Here is a 19039-nt window from a genome sequence, read left to right as displayed (position 1 = left end):
TATAAATGTTTCATATTAGTGTAGTTGAATTTTTGAGGTACAGCCCTTTGTGTGAGATTAGAAACAAATTTATTTCTAAGGACTTGTTAAAAAAAAATATTTTCAATAAAAATCCCTACCTCACCTCTATTTTGCAGAAATTATCCCATTTCCTATGTTTAATTTTCCAATTTTATCTGTAAATGTGGAGAAAATCCCTTTTCAGTTATTGGCAAAACACTGTTGGTTTTCATCAAATGAAACAACTTTTGAATGGCTCAAAAATTTAGCATATTTGGGGTTTTTGGCTCCTTTACATTATGGTGATCAGGTTTGGGAACACATGCTATACAGTATCTGCACACCCAAGATGCTAGCTGTAGCAACCTTGCACTCTGTCTTAACAGAGGCAGATGCTCCTCTGCCCTGCCATGGGGTGGGAAGCCCGTGTCTGATGGTGCCTGGAAGGCTGGGTTGGGTTGCGGCAGGGGGCGAGTGGGGGCAGTTGGAGGGCAGAAGGGAATGGATGTCAAGGGCCGGACAAAGATGTTTGAAAGACCCTAGGGGAAAAGTCCCTTATCCTCGCTTTGCGTAAAGGGGCATGGTGCAAGCAAATAGTTTCCGATTTTTTTTTTTCTAACTTGAATGTAAATACATGCTCCCATAATCAGTTTTAAATGTGTTAAAACCTTAAGCCAAAACAAACTAGCTAATTCACCCTTTCTTTTAAATACTTAATTGATTCCCCCAGCCCTTATATTTAAGTTCTTATATTCCTGCATTTTCAACCACCATTTTCAAAGATGATGTGTTCTTTAATGATACCTGTGAAAGTGACCTTCTGAAGATGTCACAGGGCACGAGGTGCTGTGGGAATGTCTCTAAGACTCCTTCCCAAAGCCTGGTAGGAAGTCTGGGAAGAAGGGTGCTCTGCCTGATGTACTTGGAAACCCCTCCTCAGGAGCACTCCCTGGCCCTCGCTGTAGTGTAACTGGGGGTTTTTCTTACACGGAGGAAGCAGAGTGTTGAGAGGAGGTTTCTAAAAATGACACTGGTTCCTACTCAGCTTTGTGGAGGAGCTGCACAACTTGGCACTATTTTTGAACCTGAATCATCTATAAAAACTGTGGGTTTTCTGGGCTTGATGTTAACTTCTTTGAGAAGAAAAGCTGATGTATACATTCCAAGACAAACATTTTTATTCAGTACAGCTGTTTGTAGTTTCAAGACCAGTAAAAACAGTTGACTTGGCATGCTGAAGAAACCTAACTTTTCCTGAGATTTGAACGATAGTTCTGAGCTTCACAACTGACTGCGTAAAAGAAATACTAGGTATCCACTACAAAGATAAAAGGACAGGTATTTTCATATTCTTGATTTTAACTCTAAAATCCTGAGGAAACCTGCATTAAATAAAGCAGTCATGGCCTGCATACTTTATAAAGGTTTCTTCCCCTCTCTTTTGCTCCTGGACAGTATTTTTCAGAACTGAAGGAAGGCTGTGCCTTTTTTTTTTTTTTTTTTTTTTTTTTTTTTTTTTTAAACAAATAGTATTTATGGCAGGTCAAGCCTTACTATTCATATCTAAGCAATTATGTCCCTTTTCCCTAAACTATTGCTTTTCATTGAAAAGAACTTTTTCTTAAAGCAGTTTCTCACTTCTTTCCCTTATTAAGTTTCATACTTTAACAAAGATATCTAAATTACCTGAATTTTACTGTGAAAAATCTGTGCTCTCTTTAAGGACTATGCAAATTTAGACTTATATTATAATATGTTCTATTATACCAGACTCAGTCCAGAGCCCCAAGACACACTAAGTTAACGTATTTATTTCTTTAGCTGTGCCCCCTTGGGTGGGGGGGGGTGGGGGGGGCTGGGATGCAACCACCCCTCCCCTAGTCTCCAATGTGTTTAACCCCCCGCCAAAAATGTTTTAAGTCCTGGCCTTAAACATTATCCTCTGAAATTTGGTTAAACAAAAACAAAAATGTACTTTCATATTTCAAAACATGCGCTGGTTAATGTTTTATAACCTTTTCAGTTGGAGACTAATTTTAGTGTTCTTAGCTAGAAGGAACATTACCTTTAAATTCTAATAACTAATAATTTTAATATTGGAGAACTCTCAGACTTTACAACGAAAAAAAACTATAGTTTTTCTTATAAGACATACGTGCATAACGTGTAGCATTTTTTATAACTTAAATTTGGAGTTTTAGCTTAATTAGCTGCACATCCTAAAGCATTCTTGTTTCCTCCCCTATTTATGATTGTCCTCTCAGTATCATTTCATGCTAATTAAAAGGTCATATTTACTTTGCAGTCTCATTGGAAACACAAGCTGAGAAGAGTTAATATACACAATGGAATTATGTACATCCCACTTCAGATCGTATGTCAGGGCTCCTACCTTTATTCTGCAAGTTACTTTAACATGAAGATGTTCAAGTTCCCATGGATTTTTGGCAAAAGGATCAAGCAGTATCTTCAAACTGGAACTGACAACTGTTTGAATTTAGAAAATGACTGTGATGTTAGAATTTCTCTTGTACTGGCATAATGGTCTCTCATTGTTATCATGTGACATTATACCTATAGAAAATATTAATAAAGAATTTTACTAGAAGTACTAAGTACTACTTTCGCCTCACTTTTTTTTTTTTTTTTTTTTTTTTTTTTTAAGGTTTAAACCAAACAATGTTCTAAAGTCAGACTACTGGAATAAAATTTGGAAGTGATTTAAGTAACTACAATGTTTAACTCCATGGGGAAAGAGGAATTGAAACTTTGTTGCTGCATTCCTTCTTTCCATTTTGTAGAACACTACTTTTTATATTTCTGCTGGCACTGGAGTCAGGGTCTGGAACTGGTGAGGTCTCAGTCCTCAACAGTTGCAGAGCTGAGTTTTACTGTGTTCGGTCCTGGAACTTAGGTGCTCGTAAAGACATAAGGTTCACAGTGTTTTGATGGTTTGTACAGTGTCTCACTCTCCTGAAATCATGAATATAAAAAGTATTGAGGAAGACACCTCATCACAAAGAGGACAGTCTAAATACCTGTTTTAACCTAAATCTTTGTTTTATTGATTATAACATCAAGTGTTCTTTGAGTTTTATTTAATCTGATGGAGCTGTTAGTAGTAGCTAGCTATGCTAACTGTAAAATTTATTTTCCCCAGTGCAGGTCAAGACTATCACATACCATCTAATTACAATGCTAACTTAAATATTTTTCAAAATAGTTTGAATTCACTGTTCTGTTCAGGTCAAAGATACTCAAAATGGCTGTAGACCATTTAGTGATTCAGTGAGTCCAGTGAAGCACCATGAAGATGACTAAGGGATTGAAGCACCTGACATAGGAGGAGAGGCTGGGAGCTGGAACTGTTCAGCCTGGAGAAGAGATGACTTGGAGGGGGGCAGCAAGGGCAGTGAGGAAGGGTCTTACCAATGTATACAAAAACTTGATGGAAGGGAGTGAAAAAGAAGCAGCCAGACTCTTCTCAATGGTGTCCAGTGACAGGACAAGAGGCAATGAACATAGATTTAAATACAAGTTCCATTTAAATGCATGGGAAAAGCTTGTTTTACTGTTAGACTGAGCACAGCAACAGATTGCCCACAAAGACTGTGGAGCCTCCATCCTTGGAGATATTCAAAATCCACCTGCACACAGCCCTAAGCTACCTGCTTTATTTGTGCTATGAGCACAGGGCTTTTGGCACCTGCAATGCTTTCTGCTGATAGCATAGGATTTACAGACAAAATGGCATTCCCAAGTTACCTTTTTTCCATTTTCCATTAACTGCTGATTGTTTTCTTTTTTATTATTTTTATTTTCTTTTTAACACATGGTCCTGAATGAATGCCCACTGCAATGAGCACATATGTTGAAAATAAAGTTAGTTTAATCATATTGCCATCTAATAATAGACTTCTCATGCACAATTTATTTCTAATTTATGCTTGTCACTTTTAAGTCCAGTTCCATTTGATCTTTTTGACAAGTGGAAACATGTTTTATATGGAAAATATATACTCATTTGGCAAGAGTTTTGAAAAATTCACTGTCTTCCTTTCACAAAGGGATGTTCCAGCAACTGCAGAGCAGAAGGGCGTTCATGTTAATCTCTGCATTAAGGGTTTGAAAAATCAGTACATGAACATGCATGCCTGTGACGTAATTGTTTATAAAATCTAAACACAAGCTTAGTTGGGTTTTTTTGTTTGTTTGGTTGGTTGGTTTGGTTTTTTTAAGCAGGATTTATGGGAAGAAACTGTTGGTATTTATGAATTATAAAAGTAAAATAGTTTATTACAGAAATATTTCTTTATTCCTCTAAATCTCTCCTAAACTTTAGATATTCTGCTAATGTGGCTATTTCAGGTACACCAAAAATGTCTTTAAGGAAGGTGACAATTATCTGTTTGACCTGCTGTCAGTCAATACTTTTTTTTTTTTTTTTCTTTACTATAGCTGAAGCGGTTCTGTCATTTCCAATCAACCGAATTCTTGTTAAGGAGCTCATTTGGAATTACAGTAAGGCTAGAACCAAGGAGTTTGGGTGTTTTCAACCATCAGTTTGGAGGAAATGGAGACAGGAAGAACATAAAGGACATCAATTTCTTAAATAATAAGCTAGTGGGAAAGATGGGATGAAGTAGGCATTTATCTTAGGACATGGTGAGATCATATATTAAAACTTTGTCACCGTATGAGCATCCTGCATTTTTAAAGGATAAATGCTTTATTAAAAATGGTTGATATCTATATGTTTCCTGCTATCTAACAATTCATTTTACCTTTTAAAAATATTCTCTCCATATGGAAATATATATTATGTCTATGTTTACAGTCAATGATTTTTCTGGATATTGTTATGTGTTTCACAATACTCCCACAGGGATTAGACTTCAGATTTCTGGCCTCCAAGACAAGTGTTTCACCCACTTGCTGACACACACCTCTCTAGTGTCCAAGTGTGGTCTTTAGGTAAAGGGCTACTATTAATTTCAGTAGAATACCTGTGGAGGTCAGGAGCTTAGCTCTTAAGATCTATAGTACATTTAAACATCCAGGACAAAGTCAATATTTAAAGCAAAATGAACAGCTTAAAAATAATTCTTATGAGAGGTGAAGCTTTCAAAACACACAGAATTTTCTGTTTCAAAAAAGTATATATTTCCTGTACCGGCAGTGGCAACAAATTTTCTACTGCAGAAAATAGTGTGTTATGCAAAAACTCTTCCTTTAGAATACTGTCCTGAAAACAACATGCTAGATGTAGGCTAGGATTCAACCAACAGGAGAGCTTATCTGCAAGGCTTTTCACTTAAATTAATCCAACATGTCATCTAAAACTCAGTGGTGCAATGCAGATGCCTGAAAATCATAGGGAAAATTATGAGCTGAATATAAGGCCTAAAAAACCAGAACTTTTGTTCAATACCATCATAGACAGTAAAACTATTATATGCATACTGTTATTTTAAAGCTTTCCTGAAATGCTCAAAAACCTAGACATTTTAAATTGTTCTACAGTCAGTTGTACCATCTAGGAGGTAAGCTAAGCTTCCATCAATAGTCTCCACTATTCAAACTATCTGACATTTTCCTTTCCTTTTTCAGTTAAAAATCTACATACCTGGTTAGACATGCATGCACAAAATCCGCTGCAGTTCTGGAGAATCGATCAGGCAGGGAAGGCATCAGTCCTCTGTGGGCCCCGATATAGAACATGGCTGCTACCCTGTCCATGGAGGCCAGTGGTGGTTTTCCCGTTGCCATCTCGAATACAGTGCAGCCCACACTCCAGATGTCTGATTTTCTTCCATATCCAGACTCATTAATAACTTCTGGTGCCATCCAGTATGGAGTCCCATGAACAGACTTCAGCATCTCACTGTGTGTGCCACTGAGGCTTGCCCAAGCTAAACGCTTGGCACAGCCAAAGTCAATCAGCTTCACTATACCATCTGGCATGAGCATAACATTATTGCCTTTGATATCTCTGTGTACCACACAATTGTCATGCAAGTATGCAACCCCTTGTAGAATTTGTTTTGTGTATTTACAAAGGACAGTTTCTGGCAATGGACCAAAACGATTAATAATACTAGAAACTGAACCACCAGGAACAAATTCCATGAAAATGCTTACAATGTTGTCTTCCAGACAAGTTCCTAAATAAGTTACAATGTTGATATGATTCAATGTCTTCAAAAGATCAACTTCCTCTTGCAACTTCTGATACTCCTTTTCTGTAGTCAGTTGATCTGAGGTGTCCAAAACAACCTGTTTCACAGCTATTAATTGACCCTGGCTTGTCAGACCACAGTACACCTGCAATGACACTAGCATTTATTAAAATGAAACATGAACTATAAAATGTATTTACTTTTTTTTTAAGCATCTTTGCATTTGTTTAGGTCTCATTTATATAATCCAAAATGTTATTCATTGAATAGGACAATAGTCAGTTATAAGATGTCAGATATAAGTTATGAGATGTGTCTCTTAAAACATATTCAGACTTCAACTTACCGTGCCATAGGCTCCCTTTCCAAGCACCTCACCTCTCGTCCACATGATAGGTTGCTTGTTAGTCAAACTGCTTTCAGATAATTTAGTAGATTCTTCAAAGTTTAGCAGATCACTTTCTTCATTTGATGCCAAAAAGGCTTCACTGTAGCTCTGCTTGAAAGATGATGGTCAGTGTGGGGAGAAGACACAGAGGAAAATAAAGGTATTGTATGAGCATTACATTTTTTATAAGGAGTAAATTTATCTTCTAGCATGACTCTTCTATTGTTTTTTTATATAGGCCCCTTGCCCAGCTCTCTGATATGATGGCTATAGTGTGTAAAACTAGGTAAATAGTTTCAAGTGTTCATCACAATAGTGTATAACCAGGGCATTATAGCATGGCATATTTTTTACCAATAAAATGAAGTCAGGTGAAGAGAACACTTAGATGAGTATGATATGCACCTGCTTCCTATTTTTCACCACATAGCTACAGTTTGCTAAGCTGAATGTTTACTATGACTATAGGCTTGCTGTAGATAAAAATATTTAAACCAAACACGATGAAAACAATTTAGAAATGACTTTACAGGAAGATAAAAAAGGACAACAATTTCTCCATCTAGCTATCAGTTCCTAGGAGAAGTGAGAATGGAGATACAGGCTGCATCGTTGTCTGCAGAAGCATAAGGAAATGTGAAATAATATACTGAATAAGTGTGAAATACAATGAAAAAAATTCTTTATAGATTTGTAATTTAAATAGACTAAAAGCTGAAGAGGTCAAGGAGAAGCAGTATTGGTAGGTGTAAACAGCAGAGTGGGTGCTGAGTGAGCTGGGTGGCAGAATCTAAAAGCCTTCTGATTTTGAACCAGAATCTTTCATCTAAGCAGTTTTAATTTAAGCACATTTTAATTAACATAAACTAAACAGCATGTCTGATAAGCCAGTACTTGGAGTCATATCTAGAACAGTATCTGGTGGGCCTCAGAGACTCAAGGAGCTGCCCTTTAAGATACTGGATACCTAAGACCCATTTGTCATTTCTTTTCATATTCCTTAGCGGTCAAGGTCTCAAATGCCTTTGCCTTAGTCAAAATGCAAAAGCTTTTTTAATACACGCTCTTAGGCTGAAATAGCGCCTTCCATTTATTCACTTCATTTTTTTCAGTTTATCTTGATGGCTCATGTCAGCCATGACAGCTCTTCCTATCATGCCCAAGCACAGTCTGATTCGTGTCCTGACAGGTGGTCTCTGACATGCACATCCTCCAGGGATATTCAGTGGGCAGCTGGGCCAGGAAAAAAGAGACTTGATCATTAATGCGCACATACTACTTATTACCACTACTTAATTGACCACTATTTTCTTCATTAATATTAAGACTCATCTTTCATCCAAACTTGTGCTGTAGCATCACTCAAAGGAAATAGCAAGTTATGAGCAACTACCTTCTTTAGAGCACAATTTACAGTCTCGCCATCTCCAATCGCCATGCTTCTTTCTTCTTCAAGATGTGTATTTTGCACTTTCAGACCTGCATTTTTTGTTCCTGAAGAGCTGATGTCTTTTTCTTCAAGCACTAGCAATTCTGCTGCCAGACAACAAAGCAAGTCATCAGTCAGGTCCTTATTATCTGCCCAGGACAGAATGTTTTGACTTGTCTGGAAAATGGGGCTTGTAACAAATGTTGTCTGAATCACTGAAGGCTGAGTCAAGTCATTTGGCAAATTACTATTTTGAGGTGTGTCTGCCCAACTTTGATTTAATGCTTTTGTAGAGGATTGACATTCTGGTCTATCTGAAGAGGGCAATGCTTCACATTTATTTATAGTCTTGCAGGATGTCTGTTTTGATTCTGGGCTTCTGCGGTCATCCATATCCACTCTGCGCTGGGGTACACATAAGTTCTGGTCTGTTGTTAATAAACTGCTATTTAGAGCAACACATTCTGAATCTTTATCATGGAACTGAGGAAGACTCTGATTACAGGTAGCAAATATCTGACTGCTGGATACATCCTGAAAGTCTAAAGACTGCTCCAAAGAGACTTCCTTAATAGTTGATAAGTTTGAATTTGAAAAATTTTTGTTTTGCTCAGTTGATCGTGAAAACTCCTCTAAAACTGGAAGCTGATGGTCCTTGTCTTCATGAAACAGTGTTAGGCTCTCTGAAGTTTTTATTGGACAATCTGGACTAGAAATTATTACGTTATCTTGCTCCACGTTGCTATCATTCAACTCCGTACTTTGGCCTTTTAGAATTAAGCCTTTCTGCTTTCGTTTAGTGTCAGGAATGGTCTTCTTTGGCTTAGAATATATTCTCTTTTGAGTATTTCTTACTCGGCTACTCTCTCTTCCTTTACTGCAGGTAGATTTGCAAGTGTTAGCAGTGCATCTTGCAGGTGGAGCAGAACAAACATCTCTATAAAACCTGTTCTCATGTTGATCAAGTTCACGTATGTGGGAATAGACAGGAGTTCCAAACATTTCATAAATTCCTGGGCCTTTGTCATTTGAATTTATTTTCCTGAACATATCACTGTATTTCAGATCTACAAAACCTGAAGCAGACTGCGCACATGGCAGAGAAAGAGGAGTGGCAGATTTATTTAATATAACTGCATTTTTGCAACTGCAGGGTAATCCTTGCTTTTTAGACTTCTGAGCGCTCTGGGCAAAATGGTATCTGTCTACTTGACGTATCTTCTTCTGACACTTTAGAGAAGTCTCAGATTCCGTATGTGGCAGTTCTAAAGTTGGGAAAATCTGACTCTTGGCACTCATCTTGTGTGTGCTACATTTTGTGGAACTCTCATCAGAAATAATTAAGTCTTCAGATATGTTGCTCCTCATCTTAGACTTAGATGAATATTTATTTCTATTTACCTTTATTTTACTTTTGTCATTTTCTTGGCGGGCAAGAATGTTGAAGCTCTGACTAGCATGAGGAGGCAGGCTTCGGATGACACTCTTTTTTCTGGTAGGTTGTTTAGCAACGTGTGGTTCCCTTGCTGGTTCCTGTTCAGGGAGTGTAACATGGACAAGAGGTACAAGTTTACTTTGATCTTTTGCAGTTACTTCTGATATTGGTTCTTTTTCTATTTCAAATTCTAAGAGACAAATGCTATTTTCCATTTGCTTTCCAGAAGGATCTTGCACTTCTACTCTGGGAAATGTTTCAGTTACAGAATGATCTTCTAAGACATGGCAAGCTTCCATCATTTCATGTGTGCAGGAAAAATCCAAATCATGATTGTCAAGTACAAGGTCCATACTCTCAGGATCTTCATCTGGCCTAGAATCTAGTATCATCTCTGTAGCATTTCCTTTTACACTAGTTCTAAGGGAATTCTCCATGGGTTTTTCATTACTTCCATCTCTTAAGATATCTGCATTGTTTGATACAGGACATATGGCTGTAAATATGCCACAGTTTATCTGAATATCACCTGAGGTCAAGTAGGGATGACTATCATCACCAAATCTGTCTTGTGTCATTATATCTACATTCTTACAGGTAACCGAAAGCTGATATTTCATCAGGTCATTCTTTTCAGTATTAGTAGCTACATCAGCTTCCTTCCATTTTAAATTGTTTTCATTTTCTTCTTTCTTGTCTTGAGGATACTTACAACAATTATCCATGCTGAAGGAGTACAGGTCTTTTTTTGGAGTGAATTTATCAGAAATACTAACCACAGTCAGGTCTGATGACTTCTGAGTGTGCAACAGATTGTCTAATTGATACTGACAAAATTTAGCAGTTGGTTTTATAGGCAGAGCAATAGAATTCATAATATTCAAAATATTTCTGTTGTTGATGCTTTCGTTGACAACACTACCTTCTAGAGGAGCAAGTTGAATTGTTCTTACAGGCTGAGAAGTCACTGGTGGCAGACGAAACTGTAATTTCTGTGAAAATACTTGTTACACAGCATATACGTATAAAAATCTAATACCTAAGAACCAAGTAGGATAAGAAAAAAAGCCCATCACCAAATATTTGATATTTTCCCATAATTAACCCACTGTGAAGTGCAATAGCAATGCCCTGAAAAAAAGATGCGATTTTTCTCACATCCACAACTATTTCTAAGTATTCGACAGTAGGGAAACTAATTCTTTGCTATGAAGCACATGTTGCTACTTATGATATTAAAATAAGAAGTTTTGTACATATACATTTGTCATATATCTCATCCCTTAATAGTTACGACTTAGTTACATGATTCGTGCATATTTGCTACAGGAATTCAAAGGCTGATCAGTGATTTAATGTACCAAAATTTCTTTCTTGCTGTACACTTTCACTGAATGAGAAAGCCATTCTTATGCTGATGTTTAAAATCACTTATTTAACCCAAGAGTGTCCTGACACTAGTAATTATATTCCCAACTAAATTAGATCTCATGCAAGCCATTTTTAAAAAGCAAAAATTATAATGTTGTTACAGAATGACAACTGATCCATTGAGAAATTATTTAAGATTATTTCTAAGTTTTAAAAGATATTATTATAAATCTGAACACATAGCTTCCCAATATGTCCAATGTACTCTTACAAAATTCCATGAACCATGCTAGATGGGCCACAGATCTTGCTCAAGGAGTTGTTTGTTGGAAGCTAGCACAATCTTCACTACACTGTCAATGAAGTTAACTGGAAAGTTATCCAAAGGAAAGTTCTTATATGGCATTCACTGAGAAGTAAGTTGTGTTCAGGATGTATTTTTTTATTCCTCCCTTCTTTCTTCTCTTCCTGTTAGCTGAAAGGTACTATATATCTTTGAAACAGAAGATTTGAGAATTTGAGTACTTTGTTGAGATTATTCAGATGATTAGGGTAAAAATAATTTTCTGAAAATTATTTATTTTTATTTTTCATTTATAGGAAATAATATAAGCCACAAGAATATACTGTATATTTATATGCAAAAGAATACAATAAAATAATTACTCAGTCATATGTTCTGAGTACTCATTTGCACATCTATAGTCAAAATCAATTTGCAATCTGCAGGAAACTTCTGTTTGTATTCGCAGGCAAACTGAGGTCTGAATGTGCCAGGGAGTGCAATGAACGCTGTTTTGAAATTTACAGTTCAGTCAGCTTTGTCTAGTCTGCATGTCTTTAATCTCAGTTGCTCAGTTTATCCCAAATGATATGCCTCTAGAAATCAGCAGATCCTAACACGTGAAATAAAGCTGTATTAAATCATACTGAGGTCAAATAAATAATTTTTCTTAAACACTACCCTCAATCTGAAATGTTTATTTCTCCCTAGCCTATGATCTTTTATCAGCACTTACAATATCATTTCTAAGTTCCTTGCTTTTTTCCTGTGAACACTATTGTATTCTGTAACAGGTCTACTACATTAGACAGATGATTCAGTACACAGTCCTTTGTACTAATGACTATTAATTAGTTTCCATAAAGACCAGATTATTTTTTCTTAAGTATAGTATGTTTGATCTTTTCTAACTTTTAGGGCTGACTGAGTGTGAGCAGTGAGTCAAGTAAAATTGCTAGCAGCACTGAAAGTACAGAAGTAACTACAAAAACTGTTTGTCAGGAATCCTATTTATACTTACTGCAAAATTTCATGTCAAATATGTTTAATAATTTATGAGACCTTATTTTTTACTTGCTAACCCAGTAAGTTTCAGCAAACATCTAATATCAATTGTTTTTCATATTCTATTTCATGTCAATTTTCAATTACTACCCAAAACAAGATATTTTTTAATACAGCTAAACTGGATACCTAACATACAGGATGTGCACACCTGAAAATAGTTTACATACTTACACCTTGAAAGGCTCTATAACTTTTTAAATTACCAACTCTCTACTCCCAAGAATCCTTGATGTAACATTTTACTGACAAATTTGTTGACACATATATACATATATATATATATGAAGATTTCCTGATATACATATATATATATGTAAAAATACCTGATGTTCATCTGCAAAGCTGAAAAGCAAGCAGAAGCAGCTATCTATACTTCTTCCGTATTACTGTTTTAAAAGTTTTGAAGGAATATTATATTTTTAATGTAGTGTTCAGTTTTACACGTAATGCCATCTTACCTCAATTTCCTTATTGCTGGTTTTTAGCACTGTTATATTCAACCCTTAAAAATTAAAACAAATTAAATGTTAGATTGGTATACTTAAACAGACTACAATTTCTATTCATAATTTAATTTCAAAAAGTAGAGTTCTGAGGACTAAGAGTCTATCTGATGCATAGTTGCAGAACTAGGCTATAAAAATGCTATGCAGAGAAAAGTCGTAAGTTGAAATTCAAGTGCAATACCAAATTTTATAATTACTTTTTTTATAGAACACAGTGAAATATGGAAATTTAGAATAATTTTACTATAGTAATTTGGAATACTAACTACTACTTAATTTCAGATGTTTCCTAACTTCCATATGTGGCTAATTACTTTTGTCAGTATGAGGAAAAAAATGAGAGAGATGCCATCCTTGTCCCACTCCAGTTACTGAGTATTTTATCATATATTTTGTAGGCCCAGAGTTTCACCATACTGGGTAACAGGAATTGTGAAGTCCCTTTCTTATACTCTGTATCATTGCTTCTCTTTGCCTCCTTCATTCCTCCAGTACACACACACACGTAAAGAAGATGGTCGACGTAACTGAAGCCTACTGCATGTGAAGAAATCAGACATAAAGATAATTTAAAATTTAAAGAAAAAGAACTTCTGAGGCTTTGCCACCTGACTTTACAGCAATACATAACTTTGTTTAAAAGTTGTGACTTTTAGAATTGAACTTACTTTGTTGTATCTGTGCTTTTATTATCTGAAATGCATCTAAATCCATACGTGATTTTGAAATGCTATATTCTGGACACGAGGCCTGTAGCAGAAAGCTGAAGTCAAAGCCACGCCTTACGTTCTCTTCTTTCTTCAGGAAGAAAGGTAACATGTGCTGTCTCATCTGTAATGCTAACTTTTTTTTATTTGGTAAACATGTCACTTGTTTTTCTGGCCACAGTGTGGACACTGTTGTTACTTGACTAAAAGGCAAAAATAAAGAACAAAATATAGTGTGAAAATAGGCAAGGGGTCTACTCAATTTAAACAATCATATGGCTGGGGAATAATATGAACTACAAGTCTGTAAAATCCAAAAATGATGGAGTTAGTTTTTTCTCTTGATCCATTTGATAAGTTAGGGTGCTCTGGCAGCATCTCACTGGGTTGCCAGGGATTGACTACAAGTGAAAATTAATGACAAAAACACTAGACAAAGCAACAATAAGAACTGGAAAACAGTTCTTCCTCTTCCTGACAAAGAACCTTCCCCTTCTTGACAAAGAATTACTCTTTCCAGCATATAGATTTCGTGAACAACAAGAAAAATCTGTTAGAAGAACTGTGAATGTGAGACGCCCCTCTGTTATTTATAAAAATTCTAGTAACTGCCTTAAAGAATAGATGCCATGTGGGCCAGCTATGTAAATCTGCCACCTACTTTCTGAAAAATAAAACATCCAAAAATGCAAAAAGATAAAAAAATCTGATTAAAAAGAGGTAGAAAAATATATTCTAAATTTTTCCTAAAGGTGTTTGCAAGATAATTGTCTGTTTTCAATTAAGTCAAATGTAAGGTAAAACATGAGGCATAAACCACAAGATTTTTCATGTTGTACCAAATAATCTATTCACCTAGTGCAGTATCTTGGTTCCAGCAATGACCAGTAATTAATGCTGGGATGGAAGAAACACCATACAACCTATATAGCTGCATATACTATAGGACACTAAGGAAATGTTTTTTACTTGCAGACTAGTTCCTGCTTTGCATCCCTTTTTGGATGCCCAGCTACAAATTAAATAATCACTCTACTTACTTGTTCTTTTCCAGAGTTTTGTATGATTGATGCATTTCTTTCATTATTTTATCTGCATTTTGAAGAGCAACAAAAATTCGACAACCTGCAACAGTACATTATTATTACAACTATAAAAGCAGTTTAATTCACTGAAGAAGGCAAATGCACTTATTTTCAGTTATTAAAATATTATCAAAGATATATATGATGTAGCTATCACAAAAATGTTATGACCATCTCACACAACTAAGATGCATATATATTTTCTGTCCCCTATTTTAGTAGAAGAGAAGTACAAGAGAAATACTTGCAGAAACGTTAAAAAACTATAATGTTTAAAAATTGGAAAGTTATTAAAAGCAAACCAAATCTCACAGCTACTCAAAGGTGAAAATTAAGCCTGAGTGTGATTTCAAAATTTCTTTGCGTATTTTGATAGGTGATCAGATTTCAAGCTAGCATTGTCCTTTCTCTTCTTCTGATCCCCTACAGTACACCTTAAATGTATAAACCTTGGTTAGACTACCTTCTTTGCTTCTGTTCTTATTTTGTTTGTTGTCACACATATTGTCCTTCAATGTGTTAAGGTCCCCGAACCTGCAAAAAAATGTTTCATTAATTGATTTCCAATTCATGTGCATAAATCAATATTTATATTTCATTTTTTTCAGGATCAGGACAATAGCAACATTTAAGTAGTACTTGATTAAAATAATACAATTTAACTTACCATCCAATGCCACATCCTTTTAACTTCTGGTTGTTGAAATATGTGTAATTTGTTTGTAAATTTAACGTAATGTTCAGTATTTCTAGGAAACCCTGTATTGTTTAGAGTAAAAAGCATACTAAATAAAATGTATTGTACACAGTTATATTTGGGAAATCAGAAATAATATAAATGAAGTTTTAGGCAGTTTATATATGCCAGTGTTTTTATTTTACAGAATCACATCTATTAAAATATAATTGATTGACTCAAAATTTTACTAAACAGAACAGAAATATTTTATTGCAATTATTGTGTTTTACAAAAGCATATGATTATTTCAAAATTTAAAAGCAATCTGTTAAATATCATGCAAAACAGAAACACCAACAAGTTAACAATTTTCCTTTTACTTTGGTCTTATTTGAAGTATTACATACACAAACAAAATACACCACATGAAGAATTAACATTTGAGAATATGAAAATGCAACTGGAATTTTGTACTATTTAGAGTTTGGACAGGAATTTTGCACAGAAGCAGACTGAGGTACTAGCTTTAACTTCAAGACATAGCAGGGAGAAGACATGAACCTATGCCAACCATCCACACTATGACCAGCTCAGGTGCCACCATGTAGCTCATCTGTCCCTGCAGTGACTTCATATGACTGACACAGGCAGGCAGATGACCTGTAGAGTCTTTCCAAAAAGAGCAATAACCTTAAGAGAAGAACTAGGGCTTCAGTGATCACTCAAAACTGTCTGAATGCCTACACTCAAACTGCTAGTGTGCTACATGCGGAAGGAGAGAACCACTGAAGGCTGAGGCTGGCAGGCAGCACTGGAGATTGCCTGGTCCAACCCCCTGCTTCAGCTGAGTCACCTAGTGCAGGTGCCCAAGGCTGTGTCCAGTTGGGTTTTGAGAATCTCCAAGGATGGAGACTCCACAGCCTTTCTGGGCAACCTGTTCCAGTGTTCAACCACTCTTACAGTACAATTTTTTTTTTTTTTTTTACCTTTAAATGGCATTTCCTGCGTTTCACTTAGTGCCCATTCCCTGCTGTCCTATCGATGGATACTATTGAGAACAGTCTGGCTCCTTTACAAGACATTATATGCAAGTAGTTTAAATGTAGAGAAATTTAATTTTATAGTTTTTACAGAAAATAACATGTTTGGGGAAACTCAGACATTGGATAGATCTATTACTGACCCCAACCGGACCGAGATGTCACAATAGATTAGGAGCTTGAAACAAACACCTATGAAACAGATCTACTTTCTTTTCTCAGACCTAATATAAATGTTTACATGATCTTAAAAAGATACACAAGCACAAGAAACCTTTTTTAACATACAAACAACATATGCTAACTACCTAAAAATGTAAATGTTTATAATATGTATAATGCAGTGGGGCATATATATTTTTAAAATTGCTTTCAGAAATAAAAAGCAGTACAGATTTTGAATTAATTACACTGTACATTTTAAACTCTGTATCTACTGTACCTGTATTCCTAAATGCAGCTGGTCAAAAAAATGTATCTCTTTCTGAAGAAAATGGTGCCTTTTGGCAAAAAAATGGAAAGCTGATAATTTCTGACACACATTAAACAGATAAATACAGAACACCCCCTCCCATTTTTAACTGTAAATGTCACTGTTGTGATTTTCAGTTTTAATATGTTGCTACATGTCACTGTCAACCCCTATGCTATATCATCTGTAAGGCGTTACTAAATGCACAATGACAACAAGCTGTCCCCAAACATCAGTACTTCAAAGATATTTTAATAGGCATTATCCATAATTAAAAGACTGTAATTAAACTTTCCCATGTAACCATATGTTGAAGGAGCTGGATCTCACCTTCTTGGATAATATAGCTATGCATGGGCAACCTAGATCTTGTTTACAGTTAACTTTCTGCATACAGTGAGTAATCACACCATGAGCTGCTTGATGATTACAAAAATATTAATCCTCTTTTCTAAGGAACCCAACGTTTAATAGTACCATAAAGTTCGCAGTGACATAAACAACACAGAAAAAACACAAAATGCAGACTCTTTAAGAAGAAACATGAGGATTAGTTAAAGGACTTGAAGATATGAAATAATATACGTATTAAGATTCCCTAATATCTCTATTATTTAGCAAATAATTTATAAGTTAAAAATATACATAAGTATCTTACATGTATGAATATATATATGAATGAATCTGAATACGTATTTAAAAGACACACAAATAACAGAGTCTAACATTCTTATACTGCATAACTCTGGGTGCTACAGAGAAAGATTATAAAGTCCATAACAGAAAATTATGTACTAAGACACTCAAGGATTTTTATTTTCCTAAAGGCTAAACAAGAAATGTATAAAATGATAACTTGCACTTTTAAAGATGTCTATTCTTGCTAATACTATTGAAGAAGGCCAATTTTTTTTACAGTATAAATATCTTTCTTTTCTGGATTACACGAAATGTTCTGTTGCACTGATAGATTTGCTATAATGTAGCAGTGAGTTCTGCTGTTTAAGAATGCAAGAAATGTATGTTACAGTCATTTAAAGTAACCCTGTTCTTTTTCTCACATGCCTGTTTTAATTAACAATTTATTGCTTGTCCTTACATGACTCAGTGGAATAAAATGATGCTCTATTTTCCACAGCTAATAATATATAATTTTTAGCATACATTATAATTTTTAATACGAGTTATTTCGACCTTAGCTGCAGTTAAGGTTCCATCATACATAACTATTCTAAAACAGTATTTCACATTGTAAGTGACGAAATAAATAAATCTTTTTGTTTTGTACAACCCAGAAATCTAATTTCATCAATACATTTCATCCTTGTTTCCTTTGTAGCTGAGGTCTCAATCAGTATCAATGATTACTTACTTCAATAGTTAGATGTATGCAAAAGATTAAAAGTAGTAATCAACGTAGCTGTTTCTCTTGAAGGAACCATCCCCTCGCACAGAAAGGTCAGTGGAAATGAAAGGTTTAGGCTGCTTTTGTTAGATTTAGGAGCATTTTACCATTCAATACTGCTATTCAGGTAAAGAGTCAGGCTTCTGCTTCTGACACTACTAGCAAAAATCATAGTTACTTGAAAGCATGCAGCAGCTTTCCCCAAAGACTTACTAATTTATCCTAGATTAAATTGGAGTTGTTACAACAATTCAATTGTTTGTGACACTTTTAATCTGAGGAACATGTGTTATTTTATAAATGTTAACACTAAGCTATGTAAAATCCTGGCATCCAGCAGAACTGCAATCCTGAGTTTACAGAAGAGGAGACAAAGAGAAGTTGACTGTTTTGTCCAAGGTCACACAATGAACTGTGCAAAAGTAGCACTACAAGCCAGCACTCTCGATCTCTCATCGCTATACTAAACATGATATAATCCATTACAGCGTTTATCCATTAAATCACACTTTTAGAGTCACATTAGCTGGTGAGCTTCTCCAAACTTTGACTTTTTTTTTTTTTTAATCTCTGAGGCACATAAAAACTTCATAAATAATAGCTGAAAAGGCTCTATTCAAGAGACATAAACAGCGTCTTACCTGGTGTTGCAGTAGTGGAGCGTGACAGTGAAACACCAGTTCAAAGAGTACTTGAAGACCGTTTTTTGGTCACAGCTGTCTTCCTTCACTGGACAGCAAGAAATTCACACCAGAATTCCGCAGACTTTGATTTTATTTTCTGAACATTTTTGGCCGCAGAGCACATAGTTCTTCCTCCGGAGCAAAACCCTCCAGGCTGCTACTGCTTCGAGGAGACCGTTTCGTTTACAGGCTGTTGCCAAGGCAACTCTCCCACTGGGCATTTTGTTTGGAGCATTTTAATTCAAGGAGATCGAGCGGCCCATGAAAGCCAACGGAGTTAAACTAGATGGAAGGATTCCCAGCCACCCA

General features: G+C 35.5%; 2 protein-coding genes across 2 annotated transcripts in view; one reads left to right on the top strand and one right to left on the bottom strand.

Annotated features, from left to right (window-relative positions):
- The window catches only part of CCNT2 (cyclin T2), a 28609-nt gene extending 26275 nt beyond the window's left edge, over positions 1-2334 (top strand). The window contains exon 10 of the mRNA XM_062578719.1: positions 2306-2334. The gene's annotated coding sequence lies outside the window, so the exon portion shown is untranslated. The remainder of the gene's footprint in view (positions 1-2305) is intronic.
- A 1771-nt stretch (positions 2335-4105) lies between these two features.
- MAP3K19 (mitogen-activated protein kinase kinase kinase 19) lies at positions 4106-14954 on the bottom strand. The gene is made up of 8 exons (XM_062579060.1): positions 14915-14954; positions 14407-14491; positions 13328-13569; positions 12612-12655; positions 7961-10414; positions 6526-6678; positions 5627-6324; positions 4106-4112 (listed from the first exon to the last, which is right to left on the bottom strand). The coding sequence occupies exons 1-8, from the start codon at positions 14952-14954 to the stop codon at positions 4106-4108; spliced, it is 3723 nt and encodes a 1240-aa protein (XP_062435044.1).
- Positions 14955-19039: the final 4085 nt, after the last annotated feature.

Source organism: Rhea pennata, chromosome 6 (genome assembly GCF_028389875.1).
Source record: "Rhea pennata isolate bPtePen1 chromosome 6, bPtePen1.pri, whole genome shotgun sequence".
Classification (NCBI taxonomy): domain Eukaryota; kingdom Metazoa; phylum Chordata; class Aves; order Rheiformes; family Rheidae; genus Rhea; species Rhea pennata.
This window is presented reverse-complemented; position numbering and strand designations above follow the sequence as displayed.

What these genes read in the sequence shown, in the direction of transcription:
- MAP3K19 (XM_062579060.1), bottom strand. Translation starts at nt 14,954, where the DNA reads ATGTGTGACAACAAACAAAATAAGAACAGAAGCAAAGAAG. An exon ending in AAAACTCTGGAAAAGAACAA is followed by an intron (nt 13,570 to 14,406) that starts GTAAGTAGAGTG and finishes TTTGCCTTTTAG; the next exon opens with TCAAGTAACAACAGTGTCCA. An exon ending in GAAAGGGAGCCTATGGCACG is followed by an intron (nt 6,325 to 6,525) that starts GTAAGTTGAAGT and finishes GTGTCATTGCAG; the next exon opens with GTGTACTGTGGTCTGACAAG.